Source organism: Xenopus tropicalis, chromosome 2, assembly GCF_000004195.4.
Source record: "Xenopus tropicalis strain Nigerian chromosome 2, UCB_Xtro_10.0, whole genome shotgun sequence".
NCBI lineage: Eukaryota > Metazoa > Chordata > Amphibia > Anura > Pipidae > Xenopus > Xenopus tropicalis.
Window position 1 is genome coordinate 126,256,065 of NC_030678.2, and position 20,530 is coordinate 126,276,594.

Genomic DNA, 20,530 nt, shown 5'->3' on the forward strand with positions numbered 1-20,530 from the left:
ATCCCGCCTTCGTGACGTCACGCCACTTCCGGAAGTGACGTCGCTTAGCAACCGGCTAAGTTGTCAGCAACCGCTTCTCTCGCTTCACTTTCTCCTCGGCGCTTGAAGGGATCGGTTGCTTGCAGGGTCTCCTGGCATCGCTTTTCTTCCAGCTTGATTTTCAGCTGGTCTTGCAGCTTGTTTTTCCTGGTGACCGGTCTCTTCAATCGGCAGTGTATTTTCAGCGCTTCTTTCTTAGTGCTGCAGCATTTCCCCACTGATCTGAGGTCTGTTATTCCTGTGACATTTTTTGGGGGGGTTTCCACTTGTGTTGGTTTTATTTTACAGCACAGCTCTGGGGGTCTGTAAATATTGAAAACTGAGCGGGGAGCCACAAGATCTGGGGTCTGCAAATGTTTTATATATGGAAGGGGCACAGCTCTGGGGTGTATGTCCTGAAACTATTTTTTACATATATCTGCGGGGAGCCACAAGGTCTGGGGTCTGAAAACATTTCATATACGGAGGGGGCCAAAACTCTGGGGTGTCCCGATACTATTATTATATTTTCAGCGGGGAGCCATAAGGTCTGGGGCCTGCAAATATTGCTCATTTAGCGGAGAGCCACAAGGTCTGGGGTCTGCAAATATTGCTCATTTAGCGGGGAGCCACAAGGTCTGGGGTCTGCAAATATTGCTCATTTAGCGGGGAGCCACAAGGTCTGGGGTCTGCAAATATTGCTCATTTAGCGGGGAGCTACAAGGTCTGGGGTCTGCAAATATTGCTCATTTAGCGGGGAGCCACAAGGTCTGGGGTCTGCAATTATTTTATTTATGGAGGGGGCAGCAGCTCTGGGGTGTCCTTATACTATTATTATATTTTCAGCGGGGAGCCACAAGGTCTGGTGTCGGCTGAACCTGTCATTGTCTGGGGTCGGCTGAACCTGTCAGTGTCGGCTAATCCTGTCTGGGGTCTGCTATTATTATAAGTGTGCCGCAGGGGAATACACATTTGGGGTTTGTAAATCCTATTACTGCATCTGATGGGGGTCACAGCTCTGGGGTGTCCTGATACTATTATTATTACATATATCTGCGAGGAGTTCTCATTCTAAGAGCACTCTTTGCAGGAGGTGCGGGATAAAAAATCCAGCACACCGTGCAAAACGCAGCATCAGGAAGTGCACACCAGCTCTGTCCTTACCGCCTCCCTTAGAGCAGGCTCTTATGCTGCCTGTGCCTCCTGCGGCTCCAAACCTTGCAAGCGTAACTGATGTGCAAGGTCTGGCAGGTAGGGGTGGGAAGGGAGATATGCCTATGTGCCCCCCTCTCGCCCCTTTTCAAACTAGCATGACCTAAAACAGGCTAATTTAGATTCAAACCACAGTCTGAATCAGAGCAGAGAGGCCTGTGATATTCATACACACCCCAAGCAATAAGTAAAAAAATGGCTGACTGCTGTCTTTTTTTTGTACTTGCACACTGCATGGGACATTGTGAATGTGTCCCTAAATGTTTAACAAAGTGGTGAGAAACACATCTATTTCAATAGGGGTGGATGAACATTTTTTCCTTAAATCCTTTCCAAAATTAGTAGCTCAGTGATCATGTCTCAGTGGTTACAGATCCTAACTGGAACATATAAGGGGCCATTTACATCAAAGAACACAGTATGCAAAGTACAATATAAAGGCTGCAATTGGCCATTTTTTTGCATTTTAAACACTGCTGTGCTGGTGGGAGTGTGCAGCTTGTTAAGAGAAACTAGGGTCTCACTCCGAGTACTACTCCCAAGGTATCCAACCCCGAAACCTGCATTTGGTTAATCACTCTCCATTTATCTGCTACTGCTGTTTATGGATGCATAGAATGTTTATACGTCCTAGCTTTGTTATGGCAGGATTTACAATAGGTCTGTGCTGAAATCTTATATAGAACTTTGAGCTATTAGTAGTTTCCAGCCATGTGACAAATTACACAATAGGTGTGGGGAGATGATTTGCAGCATATGGAATCCTATGCATGATTGTTTGCCAACGCCATCAGCTCTGTATCCAGTAAATCTGGTTTCTCAGGATGCTGTTGGAATTAGTTTCAAATACAGCTCCTAAAATAAGTATATAGGCCATCAAAAGAAAATGTTTTATATACCCCTATACCCGCCTTGTGTCTACAGGGCCAGATTTCTACTGGAGGCTGACGTCCTTCGTTGACCTGCCCCCTTCTCTCACAGGATTGTGTGCATGCACATGCTTTGTTCCTACATTCCGGGCACAGGGAGCAGGGCACGTGAAGATTTAAATAACAGGCAAAATCACCCATGTGTCTAGTCCCTAGTGCTCCAGATGAAAGCAAGCTTCCGGTACAACAAGCCGGCATCCTGCCCCTTAATTTGTGCCACCCTAGGCCCAGGGCCTTTGTGGCCTTGCCACAGATCCAGGGCTGATTGTCAAAGCAATTGTGAATATTAAGGTAGCTATACATGAGAATTTTTCAGCTGCTGATTTGAGTATTTTAGACCGATTTGGCACCTTATCTGCCCCTGTATGGGGACCCCCGATGACCCCACCTGAAAACTGGCCAAGTGTTGAACGAGCAGGTTTGATTTTTTAGTTGGATCAGGGACAACATCAGCTAATTGATGTGGCCCTTGTTCCAACTTCTGTATCTCCTACATTGTAATGCGATTGTTTGGTGCGATATCGCCTACCCAAGGGGGGTATCAGGAGAAAGATTAGCTTGTTTGGCAACCTTGGCAAACAAGCAAATCTCAAGGGCACATTGAGTCTTTGGGCTCAAGCTTTCGTATCACATGGGAGTTCCCAAACTCTTGTGTGGTTTCTTCCTTTCCCCGACCAAAAAATAAAAAGCTCCCGCATAGTTTTGGGACACAAATATTCACTGCCCTCCACTGGCCCCTCTCCATACTCGCTCTCTGCAGAGGCTTTTACATGCAAAAACGTCTGTGTTTGTAAACATGACACGTGGATGCGGAGTAGCGCAGCAGAGTTCACAGGCACCATCTTCTGTATCAGCGGATCCTCTTCTTTCACCTTGCCGATGGATAGAAATTTGTGGCACATGTGCAGTTGGAGCAAATCCTGGACTAGCACTAGAACATCCAAAATACAGAAGACGTTTGGGAAACATTTCCAAGTAATAGAATCTGTGTGGAGGGAGCATAGAGGCTTTTGTCTGTGGTGGGGGCTAGTTCTCCTTTAAGGAGGAGGGTAAATTACCATTTATAAGCTACAAGATTTAAAGTTACAAAAAACTTCACAATATTTATATTCAAGCTACAGATATACAAAATGGCACCTGGCATACATGATAGCACAAAATGGCATCTGCCTGCTTGCTGGGTCAACTAACAGAATAGGATTTGGAAATATTTCACAGGGAGACAGTACACACCGTTTATAACTTAAAGGGGACCTGATGTCAGAACTTGTCCTTTATAAGGCTATAATTTACAAGATGAGTCATTGGAAAATGGGCATCTTGTAGATTATATAATGAATAAAGTACCTCCTATTGTAAAATATAAGGATATTATAAGTCACCGGGGAGTTCCATAACTATATAAACAATGAGGCCAAAGGCTAAGGGCTTTTATACATGTCAAAAAGCTGTGGTATGACTTCTACTAATATTTGTCAACAGGGTTACTTATTATGACACACAAGTTTCCGTGAGCCATGTGATATTAATGACATCACTAAGCACCAATTATAAAGACATCATTTACAAGATATTTGTGGCTCTTGTGTGATATAAGTATATACATTTACAGTTTGGTGCATTATAATATGCCCATCTTCTAGATAATGCAGAACAATCTATGAAACATGTTACTGAAAAATAAAGCTATACAACACATATTATTTTTACAATTCCTTTGCGACACCCGCAGTTGTTTTCACATATTCATTCAACATTTCGACTGGCCATATAAGCAACACATATAATTACGGAGTGGAAAAAATGAAGGATGAATACAGAAAGGATGTTGAATAATTTTGAAAAGTATCAACATTAATGGAATGATGTGCAACATATCTGTGTAGGCTGGCATATTCGGCATCAGGGCAGGAACTAGGGGTAAGGCAGAAGAGGCATGTGTCCAGGGCACCATGGTACACGTTTACCCATAGTGTCAGTCCCTCTGCAACTCCGGTGCATCAGTGAGTGGGGGAGCAGGCAGATTTGTTGCACTTTTAGGCATTTAAATTTATTGAATAGAAAAACTTTTTTACTGAATGCTTGAGTTAAAAAGTGCAGTTTACAAACGAGCAGGTAATTCTTAGGCACTTTTACAGAAGTTTAGTTCATTATAATTCAGACATGAAAAATGCATTTATGATGGCAGAGGGATTTCATCATATACTACCTTGATATATGGAAACTTCAGAGGTAAATACCAATATTCAAAATTATAAAAAAAGTAAAAATTTTTATCCACGGCAACCTTATAGTATATATCCAAAATGCTCAAGAGAAGCTCTTTCCAAGACTGATGAGGTCTAAGAAGGAAGTAAAATTTCCGAATGTCTAATGCCAAAGATTTATTCCCATGCTGACCAAAAATCTCTGTACCATTTCCTAGAAAGGCTGGCTCTCCACTGTACAAGAGTAAACGCGTATAATTTGTTTGTACTTTCCTATTAAATGTGGCTCCGAGCTCAAACAGCTTCTGGTATGTTCTAAGCACAAAGCTGGCACAGTCATAAGAATCAAACCACACCGATGAGTTGAACTCTGGGGATGCTCTTACGTTCCAAGTCTGATAATATATCCCGGTGTCATTATCTTCTTTTATCCATTTTGCCATGCTATTAAACATGACACCTATTACAAAAGAAAGCCACATTTTAGGTTATCAGCTATTCATATTTGCACAAATTATATTGTGTTTTCTTGAAGAAATATTATATATATATATCAGTTTAGACAGAAATTAATATTAGTTTCTGTCTAAATTGAGTTGCATTCCTGTAATTTGGAACTTTCTGGATAATGAGTTTCAAGATAAGGAATCTCATACCTGTCTTTGTATGTATGTATAACTTTATAAATAAAGTGCTCCAAGGATATACTGTACCTAAGTTACATTACACACATACCAATACTTATCATACACAGTATTAGGACATGCAAAATTTAGTGACACATATACAGGGCGCTTGTGTGAAAGAAAAAAGAAACCATCTTGTTTTCCTAATCCATCTTGTTCATATAATTTAAAATTAGAGGGTTTTGAAATAATGCTTAAGTTGTTTTTTTGTTAAAAAGATTAGTTTTGCCAAGTCCGCCAAAGGGGCCTCAAAAGGCCCCTCAACCCATTAAGCCTTGTGACAAGGGGCCTTTGGACATGTTGGCCAACTGGGCCTCTTTGCCTGTTCTGTTTTTAGAGATAACAGAGCTAACTACTGATAAGAGTGTTTCAGAGCAAACTATAAAATGAGCATGTCTTTTGACAATAGTCAGAGTATCATATTGGAGACAGCTCAGTCAGGACTGCCTGTATACTCTCTTCGTACAAATAAATGTATCTACACTTAAGGGCTCTGGTACACGGGGAGATTAGTCGCCCGCGGCAAAACTCCCTGCTCGCGGGCGACTAATCTCCCCGAGTTGCCTTCCCCCTGCCATCCCACCGGCGAACATGTAAGTCGCCGGCGGGATGGCAGACACGGCGGGGCGATTTCGGGAAATCGCCGAAAAAGACTCGCAAGTCTTTTTCGGCGATTTGCGCTAAATCGCGCCGCCGCGTCTGCCATCCCGCCGGCGACTTACATGTTCGCCGGTGGGATGGCAGGGGGAAGGCAACTCGGGGAGATTAGTCGCCCGCGAGCAGGGAGTTTTGCCGCGGGCGACTAATCTCCCCGTGTACCAGAGCCCTAAACTGGCCTATCCAACAGTTTAAATTTAACAGCTTGGTGCCGAAACCTAGGAGTGGAGAAATTGGAGAACAGCCATACAGGAGGAGATGATTGGATACTGAGACCTTTGGTGCCAACAAAGGTGAGACCAAGATTTGTCTCTTATAAGCTCTCGCTATCACTTTCATACCCTCGCTTGGCTGTATCCACAAGAGTAGCCCACTCTAAGAACCTTGGATAGGCCAGCCATATGTTGTTTTGTATGTCTGTTTTAGTGTGTGCCTAACACTTGTGAGTTTAGTGTGACAGCTGTTCATAACCCATTACATGTTGTGTTCATGTTCAGGTAACTGTGGATGTACTAATGTGTCAGTGAAAGTATTTTGTGTTTAATAGCGATAAGAGCCCTCTCTCTGCCCTTCACAGGATAAATGTTCTATAACTAACCTTTCTCTGTATAACAATATTAATAAGGATTCACTGTAGAATGATACAAGTAAGGATTGCCTACCATCAGATATAGAGTGGCGTCACTGAAATAAGTTCTAGTACTTCCTATGGTACTTGGTTGCATCTGTTCTGGAAAATTTGCCAGGATCAAAAGAGGGGTTATCATGTCTGCAAATTTTAGCCACAATTTAGATTCTTTTGTGCAAAAGGGGGGAGCGTGAGCATCTCCAAACCCAGTCCCAGGGGAACACTTTACCAATAATGAGGGGCCTCCATACCCCAACTTGTGATACCACTTATCTAGAATCAGGGAAGATAGAGGCGCTCCTAGTATTCCACTGTCTAAGGCAGTGATGAGGGATTCCACTGTCACCTGAGGCAGTGATGAGTGAGAAATATGGCAAGTGGGTATTTAAGTGGCTAAATAAATAAATGGTCTAAATTAACAAGACAGACCGATATGGTTATCCCACGTGAAGGAAGTTTGATACACTCAAATGGGCTACCCTATACAAGATTTCCAGTCAAAATTATGTGACTCAAATGAGTTAGAAGCATGGGACAGATGGATGCTGGTATTCCATTAGAAGTGGGACACACAGTAGGGATCCATGTAACTAAGATTAGGAAGACATGGAGTGAGGAAGACGCAGAGGGTTACGACCAAATTAGAGAAATAGAGGGAGTGGCTCTGTCAGTAGTAGCAGATTTATTAACCAGGCTCAAGGACTAACTGGGATGAACTCATACGACATGTTTTGTTACATTAGGGGGCACATTTACTAATCCACGAATCCAAATCACGAATGGGAAAAAATCGTATTGGAAACGAAAATTTCGTAAGATCGCAAATATCAGGAAAATGCTTATGAAAAAATCGTATTAGTCACGATAATATCGTATTGGCGATCCGAAAGTCACGAAATTTCGTACCGAACAATTGTAAACAACGGTAAAACCTTTCCGATTTTTTCGTGCAAACGTCCGAAAAAGTCGTGCGCCGTACGAAAAAGTTGTGCGGACGCCCGAAAAAATCGTCGAAAATACGCTCGGAGCGTTCGTGCTTTTGTAAATGTGCCCCTAGATGTAGTATCAGCTTAGAGACAGTTCTGTATACTACGTTCGTACGAATAAAATGTAGCTACAATCAAACTGGCCTATCCAACAGTTTAATCCTTGACAGGGGAAAGTGTATGTATGTGGATATATACTGCTAATCTGGTAGGTTTGTGGATAACAGTTATTATTGCTATTCAAGAAAATATTGATTCACAAAATTAAGGGTGTCACTATAACTTTAAGGAATTGCTAGAAAAAGCTGTAGGCACATCAAAAGGGAAAGATAACATTACTGCAGGGAGTAATAAGGCAGACAAAGCCGCTAACAAACAGGCTGCTTTTATGGTTCTAACAGGGACGCTGACAGCCCACATACACCAGTCACTTTAGTCACTTAAAACGTTGCAAAAGCAAGGCTGGTGCACAAGTCCATATTAAATGGACCAGTAAATGGTATAAGATAGAAAGTGATATTTGGAAAAACGAGGATGGTCGTTTGTGTGCTCCTCCCATTTTATCTCCTTTGCTAGCAAACACTACACACCTCCCATCTCGTGTTTCCAAAGGGGGGGAATGATATTAATGGTAAACAGATTATGGTTTGCTCTTGGATTTGCGATAAGACAAAAAAAAGACTCCTTTATAACACCTGGTTAAACCACTCTATCTGTTTTAGAGGTTACAGATAGATTATATTCAGCTACCCATATGTAATAGATATGAATATGTATTGGTTTGCATAGACATGTTTTAGGGTGGATTGAAGCGTGGCCAGTAACAAAAGCCACAGCACTAATAACAGACAAAGCTAACTTGGGTACAAGCTTTGCCCCTTGCATTGTCATCTATGAGACAACCCTAAGGGTCCCCATCAGTTGTCTCCCTTTGAGGTGCTTTTTGGCCGACCACCAAATACTGGATTGTTCTTTCCACAGGAATTGCAGGGAAAGCATGCTTCTCTTAATGACTATACTAAGTAATTGCATAAGCAACTAACTAACCTGGATGGAAAAGCGTTTTCTTCTTTACCAGATCCAGAGACTTTATTTGGAGCTCACTCTCTCCAAACAGGAAATTGGGTGGTGATAAAGAGATTTGTGAGACGACACCTAGAGTCTAGATATGATGGTCCATTTCAGGTTGTGCTTACTACTGCCACCTCAGTTAAAGTGGAAGGGAAGCCAAACTGGATCCATGCCATAACACTGTAAGAAGGTATTTCCCCCACCAAGTCTTGCTGAGAGCCAAAGCACTGAGAGTGCTATCTCCAGTGACAGAGCCTGAACCTGTCCCTGCACTCTCACCAGCCCCCCAACGAGATAAAAAACCAGAGCATACAAACAGGAAGACAACCAAAAAGATTGATTCAGTCCTTCCTGGAATCAAGGATAAAAAGCATCTTCAAAGTAAGTCAGACGAGAGTGGTAACAATAATTCCACTAGTTTGTTAGCCAACAGTCCCAATTTGAGGTTTTGACACTAAGACGGTGGTCCGACTCTGGGCGAAGAGGATCACCATCAGGAAGAAAGGACTTTAATAAAATTATGACTCTGTGTTTGTTATTCTGGGTAAAGGTTCTTATCTTTGTTTCACACTACTTTACACCAGTAAAGGGGGGTTGGCAAACAAATTCTATTTGGCTCTTACACCAGCAGGCTGCAAAGCAGTAAAATACTACTGACAGCTGGATATGTTCACATGTTCCAGTCAACCACAAGGGAATACCTTTAGTAGGGATACCTATCTCTATGAACGATCTTAATCTTTCAGATTATAGTATCAAATTGCAATTGGTGATTAGGGAACATACTTAAAGATAACAGGGTTACTAGATACACCTGCCATATGCGTAGGACCCATGTTGCCAATCACACCGTTAAAATAAAAGATCACTAAGGGGTATATTTATCATGCTGTGTAAAAAGTGGAGTAAAACATCACCAGTGTTGTTGTATACAGCAGCCAATCAGATGCTTTGATTTTCTAACTGTTGAAATCTAATTGCTGATTGGTTGCTCTGGGTAACATCACCAGTACTGCTTTACTCCACTTTTTACACAGCATGATAAGTATACCCCTTAGTGTACTTACCTAAAATTCATGTAGGTAACACAGATTGTTAAAATGCTACTCTGAATTTCGACATGGACTATCTGAGAAAGAAATGTGATAAGATGCATGGTAATTGTAATTATTTTTGTTGTGTGTAAAAATGCATGCTTCTTGTGCCCCTAGGTGTTCCTGCCCTGACAAAAAAGAAGATGAAGTTGTGCATCTAAGCTGACAGATAACATGAGATGGTTTCAGACTTGGCTAGGGTATCATGATACAATCGTTCCTAGGATACTCAGACAAGGACTATATTATATTTGTGGAAGCCAAGCTTAATCATGGCTCCCTATGGGAGCATGGGGATATTGTACCATAGGAAGAGTTGTACCTGCTGTCAGACAACATCTGAACATCTCATACATAGACAGACAATCAAGGTATCCATTCCAGATAAAGTATGGATGTGATTCCCTGCCTGGATAGGATGGGGAATAGAATTAGTCAATAGATTAAATAAGTATGCTAGTATAATGGATGGCATAATAGATGAGGGTGGGGTTTGTGCAAACATAGGTGAGAAGTGTTTTACCTGGATTGGGGACTCACATGACCCAACTGAGGCCCACGGAACCCTTTCTCATGGATGGGAATCATAGGGACTTGGTTATCAAATTTTTAAAAAAATGATGGTACTTATAGTGTGTGATTGCAATAGGCCTTGTGTTTTATATTATAGCAAGGTTGATTTTGTGTTGCTGCAAATACAGTATTTCATCCAGAGGTTACATGGAGGGGCAGCTGAAGGGAGTGCGCTCATCCATTTAGCTCCTGGATCAATTATACAACAGCCCTGTAATCAGCAAACTTGTGTGTTTTGCCTGACGTTATCCATAGCAGGATCCCATTCCTGTTTGAGCAGGGTAAGAAAGAACTTGCTGATTTAGATGGGAACCTAGATAGGCAACTCTGTACTGCCACTGAACCTGCTATTAAGAAGTAGGTGAGCGGAGGAGAGGTCTGGGTAAGAAGAGTGTGTATATATGGAGGAAGTGTGAAAGAAAAAAGAAACCATCTTGTTTTCCTAACTCCATCTTGTTCATATCATTTACAATAAGACGGTTCTGAAATAATACTTAAGTTATTTTTTGTTAAAAAGATGAGTTTTGCTGAATCCGCTAGAGGGGCCTCAAAAAGCCCCTCCACCCATTGAGCCTTGTGACAAGGGGCCTCTGGGCGTGTTGGCCAACTGGCCCCTTTGCCTGTTCTGCTTTTAGAGATAACAGAGCTAACTAGAAAGGCAAGTTTGAGAACAAACTTCATGTGGGGTTGAAAAACGTGAAGTCACTGAATAAAAACTGATCTGTTGTTATCTCCTCCCACTTTTTCTAACCTTGGACCACAGTTAAATGGAAAGAACCACTGTGCAAAGTTTGGGGACCCTGGTTTTAATAGTGTCTGAATTTCCCCACTGAAAGTCAACAAGTGACATCTGATTGGCGGATTAGTGGCTCCACCCCCTTTTTCTAACCTGGAACTGCAGTTACCCATTGACTAACTCTGCAAAGTTTAGGGACCCTAGGATTAATAGTTAAAGAACGGCAGAATTTTAAATTTAAACCAATAATAGTCTATAGGTAAATTGTGATTGGTGGGTGTGCCCACTTTTTCTAACCTCGAGCTGAAGTCACCCAGCGACAAACAGTGGGCACCTTGGCATAAATAGTATGGGAATGGCAGCATTTTAAATTTAAACCAATAAAATTCAATGGATGAAATCTGATGTTAGTGGCCCAACCCACTTTTCCTATTTTTGAACTGCAGTCCCCCAGTGACCAACTTTGCAAATTTGGGGACTCAGGCATAAAAATTGACTGACAGCATTTTACACTTCACCATTGAAAGTAAATAGGTGAAATGTGATTGGCTGTTGGTGGCTCCGCCCACTTTGTTCTAACTTTGAACGGCAAATACCCAGTGACTAACTCTGGAAAGTTTAACAACCCTGGAATTAATACTTACATAATGGCATCAGTTTTAATATAAACCAATGAAACTTAATGGATGGAAATGGATTGGCTGTTGGTGGCTCCGCCCACTTGTTCTAACCCTGAATATGTAGTCAGCCAGTGACTGACTGTGCAAAGTTTGGGAACCCTGACATAAATAGTGTGAGAAAGGCAGCATTTTGAATTTAAACAAAAAAAAATTCAATAGGTGAAGTCTGATTGGCTGTTGGTGGCTCCACCCACTTTTTAAAACCTAAAAATGCAGTCCCCTAGTGACCCTGGTGTTAATACTGTGAGAATGGCAGCAGGTTGAATTTCCCCATTGAAAATCAATAGTTAAAATCTGATTGGCTGTTGGTTGCTCAACCCACTTTTTCTAAAGTCAATGGATGAAATTGGATTGGCTGTTATTGGCCCCTCCCACTTTGGGGTCATCCAACAAATGTTGCTGTTTCATTCGGGGTGACCCCATTATTATGTTATTCAAGTTTGGGGGATGCAGCTTCAAAGCTGTAAGAGTGGCATCAGTGACTGGCTACTGATAAGAGTGTTTCAAAGCAAACTATGAGCATGTCTTTCGTATCATATTGCTGAGTCAGGACTGTCTGTATACTCTTTGTACGAATAAACGTATCTACAACCAAACTGCCAATCAAACAGTTTCACTTTAACACTTGTTATTTTGTCCAGTACCTGTATGTTAAAGAAATGTGATTTTGCATCAAGAACAAACATCCACAAATTCCCAGATTTCAGAGTTACCTGACATTGAAGCTACTGGAACCAAAGTCCCATTGCTTTTCCAATGGTCATCATCAATTCCTTCATAGAAACAGGCTGCTCCTTGATTGCACCAAAATGGTTCTTCCATGTTTGGCCTAAGGTGAGGGAAAGTGCAGTTTCCAAGCTGAAAAAGCTCATACCACTCTGCAGTGTAGTTTTTACCAGTTAAAGAGCTCCTGAATCCAATGGCATCATGCATAATTTTCTAAACAACACAAAACACTCAGGTATTAGTGTGCTTGCCACTTGAAAAATATAAAAGATAACTATACAGATATATTTATATACAATACTCTTCTTGTTAATTTTGTTGTTTCCTTTCCAAACCTCTTTCACAAAAAATGATAGGCTGGTTTCTAATGGACCAAAAGTTAAATATCATGGACAGTGCCTTTTGCCCTACTTAGGAGAATATGGGGGTAGGGTTGCTACAGTAAGTAGCTGGCCACTGCTTAAACATGGGTTAACGGAGAACTAAAGCCTAAATAAGGAAGTAGGGCAGAAATGTTGTACATTAAAGGAGAAGGAAAGTCATTTTGGCATTTTACTGCCAACAAATTTGCCACAATAGTGTCACCTAGAACGCTATATTTATTCTGCAGAAAGCTTTACTATACCTGAGTAAAGAGCCCTAGAAACTCCCTCCATTTGTTTAAGATTGCAGCTGCCATTTTAGCTTGGTCTTCCAAGCTTCCTGCTGTAGCTCTAGAGGCTAGTAGCTCAAATTACACATTCCTAAGGGAGGGGGGAGTGAGTTTTATGAATTCTTATGGGGGGGGGGGGGGGGGGGGCAGGAGAAGGGAGACAGGAGAGAGCTGCCAGACTCTAGCCCCTGGAAAGAAGGATTTTTCTGAGAGAGGAAGTCTGATACCAAAGAACATGTTTACAAAAAAGGAGACAAGAAATCCTGTGTTTCTTCTGATAGAGGACTCAGTGCAGCTTTTCTGAGAGTGCTAATTGCTGTATTTACTGTACATAGACCTTTTTGATAAAGCTTACTTAGTTTTTACCTTAGTTTCTTCTCCTTTAAGTTTTGGGCTTCTGTACCTGCCAAGTCAACCACAGCCCTTTAGCAGGGAAGATCTGTGCCTCCAAAGATGTCCCGAGTAGCTCCCCATTTTCTTTTCTGCTGATTCACTGCACATGCTCTGTGCTGCTGTCACTTACTGAATTTAAAAACGCACAATATACTCAATATATAAAATATAATTGTCAGAATTTAAGGCTGATAAGTAATTAATACAGATTATTAGTACATGGCAGCTCTGAAACCTTCATTGACAGTTCCAACAGAATCCAAGATGGGAAGCTCTTGTGACAATAAAGAGTTAATCTCAAGCTGCAGGCATACCTTCAGTTGTCTCAATAATGCCCTTAAGTCTCCCCATATCTCTCTTGTTCAGATAGGCCTGTTAGTCTAACATCAGTAGTAGGAAAACTTTTGGAAGGGGTAATAAGGGATAGGGTTCTTGAATACATTGCAAATCACAATATGTAACAGATCTTGCCAGACTATCCCGAGGAAGGTAAAAAACCCCATAAGAAGCCTAGCTCTAATTTGCCGCAGAGGGGAAAAAATGACTTCCTGACTCCAAGATGGCAAATGGACAAGTCCCTGGATCAACTTAATGGGTCTGTTAGTCTGGCATGAGTGGTAGGAAAGCTTTTGGAAGGGGTAATAAGGGGTAGGGTACTTGAATACATTGCAAATCACAATACTATTAGTTTGTGCCAGCATGGTTTTATGCGTAACAGATCTTGCCAGACTATCCCGAGGAAGGTAAAAAACCCCATAAGAAGCCTAGCTCTAATTTGCCGCAGAGGGGAAAAAATGCCTTCCTGACTCCAAGATGGCAAATGGACAAGTCCCTGGATCAACTTAATGGGTCTGTTAGTCTGGCATGAGTGGTAGGAAAGCTTTTGGAAGGGGTAGGGTACTTGAATACATTGCAAATCACAATACTATTAGTTTGTGCCAGCATGGTTTTTTTAATGCTAACAGATCTTGCCAGACTAATTTAGTCGCCTTTTATGAGGAGGTGAGTAGGAACCTCGATGCTGAAATGGTAGTTGATGTCATCTACTTGGACTTTGCTTAAGCCTTTGATACAGTACCTCACAGAAGGTTAATGATCAAATTAAGGAATATTGGCCTAGAACATAATATTTGTAATTGGATAGAGAACTGGCTGAAGGATAGATTACAAAGAGTGGTGGTAAATGGAACATTTTCTAATTGGACCAGTGTCGTTAGTGGAGTACCGCAGGGGTCAGTCCTTGGTCCTTTGCTTTTTAACTTGTTTATTAATGACCTGGAGGAGGGCATAGAGAGTACTGTTTCTATTTTTGCTGATTACACAAAATTGTGCAAAACTATAAGTTCCATGCAGGATGCTGCCACTTTGCAGAGCGATTTGACAAAATTGGGAAACTGGGCAGCAAACTGGAAAATGAGGTTCAATGTTGATAAGTGCAAAGTTATGCATTTTGGTAGAAATAATATAAATGCGAACTATCTACTGAATGGTAGTGTGTTGGGGGTATCCTTAATGGAGAAGGATCTAGGGGTTTTTGTAGATAACAAGTTGTCTAATGCCAGGCAGTGTCATTCTGTGGCTACTAAAGCAAATAAAGTGCTGTCTTGTATAAAAAGGGCATTGACTCAAGGGATGAGAACATAATTTTGCCCCTTTATAGGTCCCTGGTAAGGCCTCACCTTGAGTATGCAGTGCAGTTTTGGGCTCCAGTCCTTAAAGTGGACCTGTCACCCAGACATAAAAAGCTGTATACCCAAATTCATTTCGATATTTACACATCCAAACCCATTATAAAGGCATTTAAAAATCCAAGCTGTCAATCATATATTGCTTGCCCCACCTCTATGCCTTAGACATAGAGGCGGGGCAGACAATAACTTTAGCTTTCCATTCAGCACTTCCTAGATGTCACTGCACATCTCACTTCTCCCCTCCCTCCTCATCATCTAATTGTGTAGCCAGTGCATGGGCCTGGACATCTGGTACCTCATTCTGGCACAGAAACAAGATTTTGGCATGATACAACGCTTGCCTTAATAACTTTGTCCAAAAAATGGTGGCTGCCTGCTTGCTGTGATTGAGTAATTCCAAGATGGAAAAAAACAAGATTTATATTATTTATATAGAGTAAGTAAAGTTCATTTTGCTCAACTAAGAATATAGAAAATAATTTGGAGTTATTTCTTAGGGTGACAGGTCCCCTTTAAGAAGGATATTAATGAGCTGGAGAGAGTGCAGAGACGTGCAACTAAACCGGTTAAGGGGATGGAAGATTTAAACTATGAGGTTAGACTGTCGAGGTTGGGGTTGTTTTCTCTGGAAAAGAGGCGCTTGCGAGGGGACATGATTACTCTGTACAAGTACATTAGAGGGGATTATAGGCAGATGGGGGATGTTCTTTTCTTCCCATAAAAACAATCAACGCACCAGAGGTCACCCCTTTAGATTAGAGCTATCAGAAGCCAGACAGGAAGAAAAAAATGCTGAGCTGTGTAAAGAAAGTTCCCATGATGCCTCACTCCTGCACAGACACCCAGACCAAGTGAACACGTTCAGTTAGTAAGACTATGAGTCAGCTTCCTGGTGATTGGCTCAGATCCACATTCCTAAGGTGGGGGGGGAGTGAGTTCTTGGCATTCTTGAGGGAGGGGGGAGCAGCAGAGAGGAGAGTGCGGAAAGCTGTGTGTCTGTGGCAGAGAAAAACAGACTCAACTAATCTTTTCACAGAGAAGTCAGTGCAGCGTTTCTGTAAGTGCTTATGACTGTATTTACATAGACCTTTATAATAAAGCTTTCTTAGTTTTTACCTTTCTTTCTCCTTTAAGGCTAGTGCAATAAGTTCAGTATATAAAATATGCCATTTCTAGCCGTATTCATTTTAGAGTTTAGTTCTCCTTTAATATAATGATATGGATACCAGCACAGTACCTGTATTTTGCTGCTTGTAGCCATGCCCTTACTGCAGCCCTGCTTTAAAATGAAAATACACAGCTGTAATGGACACAAATTGTACCCCACGGTGAGGGCATATTAAAGTAATGTATTTCTATGGAGTTTACCAGCACATGGATTACAAAATTAATTTGCTTAGTTTATATGCAAGCACTTGGAAAATACAAGTACCATATCACTCACAAAATGTCCAAGAAGGTCTCCATATTTAAATTCCCAAACAGGAGCTTGAAGTCGATAAACCTGGATGATGTCCTCATTCTTCATTACAGGGATGGAACCATCTCCATTGCCCATGGGACAAAATGTGTACTTGGCCTGGCAGTATGGATCAGTCTTTGGACGAAATTCAAACCTCCTGCATTGGGTGCAACAATTAAATGGTTAAAGTTTGCAGATAGAAGGAAATTGCCAGCTACTTTGACTTGATATTCAAATGCTATGGGGACAATATAAGCCTACCAAACAATAGTAGACAAAACATTATATATATATATATATATCTCATCTCAAATTTTAAAACTCATACAGTTCTTGAATAACCAGTAATGATAAAAAGCCAAAATGCTTTCTATACATTTATAGAATAAATCTGCCTGACCAGCAATATAAAATAATATATGTCTTGTCAAAAGCAGTCCTTTTTTGATTACAAAAAATGCATGTAGATCCATGAATGGCACTTGCAGTGTGTTATTCTCTCTATAAAAGGGCCCTGCAGCCCTGAATTGCTGCCTTTATTGCAGCAAACAAACCTATTTTAATAAATTGATATTTATTTTGACATACACATAAATGTACACTGCATTTAACTAAAATACATAGAATAAAGATCAGTTTCCAGATCCTGCAGCAACACAAAACCAACAGATGGACGCGTAAAACCAGTGTCAGACTGGGGAACCTGGGGCCGACCAGAGAACCTCTATCCAGGGGCCCACCAAACACATAAACTGTTGCTGCGACCACCACCTACTCCGTTATGTATGCAGACGAGCTACATTACATGTTTATTATCTGCAACATTTCAACAGCAAGTTTCAGTGAGGCCTTCAGTACTTTTTCCTTTAATCTAAATTAATTAAGAGGCTCTGTTGTTCCCACTACAATTAAATGTATGTGGAGATGAAACTATCTACCGTACTACTTGAGATTAGATATCATGCTCAAATGGGGTGTCTATGCCCCGAACCTCTCACTTGTTTTTTTCCTTCTCTCCATTTCAAGCTGTTAATAGACCACGTGTATCATTGAATATCAAGGTGTTCACTCACCGCTTCCTCTTGATGGCCTGGGTGCAGTGCCCCAGACCCGCAGCAAAGGGAGACACAACTTTGAGATCCCAAATGATTCGGTTTGCACTCTGCGAACTCCAGGACAGTGGATTAAAAAGTTCCAAAAGCTTTATTTATGGTAGAACCTAACGCGTTTCGTGTGTTCACACACGTATTCATAGGTACTTATTACCATATATTAAAAGCTTCATTATTTTTTAAATATACCACACCTATATGAAATTCATATAACAGCAATTACACATTCAAGGAGAGACATCACTGTGGCAAAGTGGGATGTTATATTTACTGTACACTGTACATTACAGTACAGTTTTTCGTACCCAAACAAATAAAACTGACTGCAGGGCACAGAAGAATTAGAGGCAAAATGAAAGGGACCACAGACTGTCAGGCGGTAGGTGGTATGGCAGAAGACACTGAGTGGGCCCCAGCAGGACTGGGGCCCGCTGGGAATTTTCCCAATGTCCCGGTAGGCCAGTTCAACCCTGCATAAAACCTGCATGATCATCAAAACATAACTATTATTGCAAAACAGTTAGGAGATGAAAACCCCAAACATGAAAATGTAGTATGACACGAGTCTTTACAAATGCCATAAATACCTCGGCAGCTGCTCATTCATCAATGCTGTGTCTTCAGCAGTTACTGTAAGATTTGTAAAATGAAGTGACAGAGGACTTCACTGCCTCTGTCTCTGTTTGGATTGGCCATAAAATCACTAGCCAGAAGGAAGCATTTTCAATACAGTCATGAAAATCCTCAGGGCTCTGACAGCAGGACAAAACCACTCACTGGTGGAGCACTTAAGCTGGCCATACACGCACCGATACTATTGTACGAAACCTCGTTTCGTACTATATTCGGTGCGTGTATGGCATGTCGGCGAGTCGACCAATATCGCAGGAAGCTGCTGATATCGGACGACTCGCCGATCGGCCAGGTTAGAAAATTTTGATCGGGCGCCATAGAAGGCGCCTGACCAAAATCTGCCGTCAGGGCTGAAGGAGGTAGAAATCCTATTGTTTCTACCTCCTTATCTGCTGTTTCAGCCCTGACTGTGTGTGGCGGATCTGACAATGTTTCGTGCGACCAATGGTCGCACGAAACATCGTCAGATCGCCACGTGTATGGCCAGCTTAAGGGGCAGCTTAATGATTGCTCCAGCCTTTCAGCTTGAGCAATCATAAAGAAAACTGCACTTGAGGTTTTGGGGATAAAATAAAAAACTTGTTAGTTGAGGTATTTTTCAGAGAACAGGCTTTCTTAAACAAGAAAAAGTATGGCAGCTTTGTCTATACAATAATCAAAATACAGTCTTGAACTCCAATATGCACTGATGTGCAGTCCCCAAACACTGACAATGCATAGGCTTAATTATTAAAGTGAAAAAGTTAAAATTTGGATTATTTTTGGCAAAAATTAAAATTTCTTGCCAATCACTAATTGGCGAAATATCACACCTTGTCGCCAGGTTAAAGTTCTCCAGTGAAAAACTTTAAATATATGCAAACTTTGAAGGTGAAAATGATTTCTTTGAAGGAGAACGTTTACACTTTATTAAATATGTCCCTAATCTATCAGTGAGGGAGTGTGACTTTATAGGCCCAGCTTGACTTTGGAAAGCACAACTTGCAGCATGCTGGCTCAGTGGTTAACATTGCTGTCTTTTCTGTAATGCGGTTATAAGTGCAATTCCAGACAAGGCACGATCATAGTTTGTATTATTCTACCCATGCTTTAGTGCAATGTAAAAAGTAGTGGTGAGCCAAAGTTCTTTGGGGAGGCCAAATAAGGGTTGTGAATGGCTATTTGGTAGCCCCATGTGGACGGCTGGCCTGCAGGAGGTTCTGCTTGGAGTAAAACTGGGTCTCTGTGCTTCCAAAACTTGTCTCCACGCCAGAAATTTAAAAATGGGCACCTACTTTGAGGCCACTGGGAGCAACATCAAAGTGGGTGATGAGTCCTACAGCTATAGATATAGAACTTATCCCTTATATTACCTATATTATCTATATTGTACTCCTTTAAACATTGTTTAAATGTTTGTTTCTAACCTGCCCACTTTTAATCACATCAATGACAGCAACAACATGGATAAGGTAGTTGCAGGTTGGGGAGCATGTCAAAAAGCGGGTTGCAGGTCCAGGTCTCAAAAATTGGTTCTGCATAGGACTCTACTCTGGTGGGTTATCCCCCCCACACTTAAGGTTGCCATACATGCTAAGATCTGCTCGCTTGGTTCCGCCCCTGTCACTGTGCACATTGTTATCTTTAGTCTGACTGCTCATATTGTCACATTATTTCTACCTCAAGCATCTAATCCCCATAATGTTAGGAACATATGCCTCTCTATAACATTGGCGTATCCTGCCCCCCTCTTGCTAGAAATGGGGGTTTTAACTATCCTTTTAGAGTAAACATGCCTTGAAATGGCTAGTGACTGATGGGGGGGGCTCATGTGACACTGGGCCTAATTCCCAAACTATAGATTTGTTCAGTGGAACTAAACGTAGTTGCTGTGCTGTAATGAACAGAAGCGAACCCTCCTTTTCTGAGATGTCACTTACTTGTAGGGCACAGGCCACTTCTGCAGAAAGCCATTAGAGCTGTGCAGTGAGACACAAGCGATGCTGAGGAGCAGAACAGAGCGCAGCCCCTGCCGCCAGTGCCCCCCCATACCGAGTGCCCAGATGCGCAGGGGGCGATAGCCTAGGCGCCTCACTCGCAGCTACTTCTCTCAGCTGTTCAGTCATATGACCCGCACCCCTTCTCTTTCACTATCTCAGGTTAGCGACGTTTTAAGTGATGGCAGCGCCACCCATTGTATCCACATTTCATAATATCTTAAGCACTGTGTCTGATTTTAGACTCACTGACCGTGGGATATAACTGCTAGTTTGTTACTTACTAATTTACTTAATCTGTAGCAAATATTCCCAAAAGGAATTCTTGACACTGGAGGTTATGCCAGTACAAAAGATGGCTGCCATTCATGCTCGCATCTTGGTGACGTAAGGGCGTTTGTCCCCTCT

General features: G+C 41.7%; 1 protein-coding gene across 2 annotated transcripts; it reads right to left on the reverse strand.

Annotated features, from left to right (window-relative positions):
• Positions 1–1,946: 1,946 nt before the first annotated feature.
• On the reverse strand, positions 1,947–20,492 carry cln5 (CLN5, intracellular trafficking protein). Of its 2 annotated transcripts, none has more exons than XM_002931928.5 (4): positions 20,066–20,419; positions 16,384–16,558; positions 12,191–12,416; positions 1,947–4,826 (listed from the first exon to the last, which is right to left on the reverse strand). In XM_002931928.5, exons 1-4 carry the CDS (start codon positions 20,173–20,175, stop codon positions 4,336–4,338), a joined length of 1,002 nt encoding a protein of 333 aa, XP_002931974.3. In that variant the 5' UTR covers positions 20,176–20,419; the 3' UTR covers positions 1,947–4,335. The 2 variants fall into 2 exon arrangements, with proteins under 2 accessions (XP_002931974.3, XP_012813183.2); XM_012957729.3 differs by having other exon boundaries at positions 2,683–4,826; positions 20,407–20,492.
• Between the last annotated feature and the right edge of the window lie 38 nt (positions 20,493–20,530).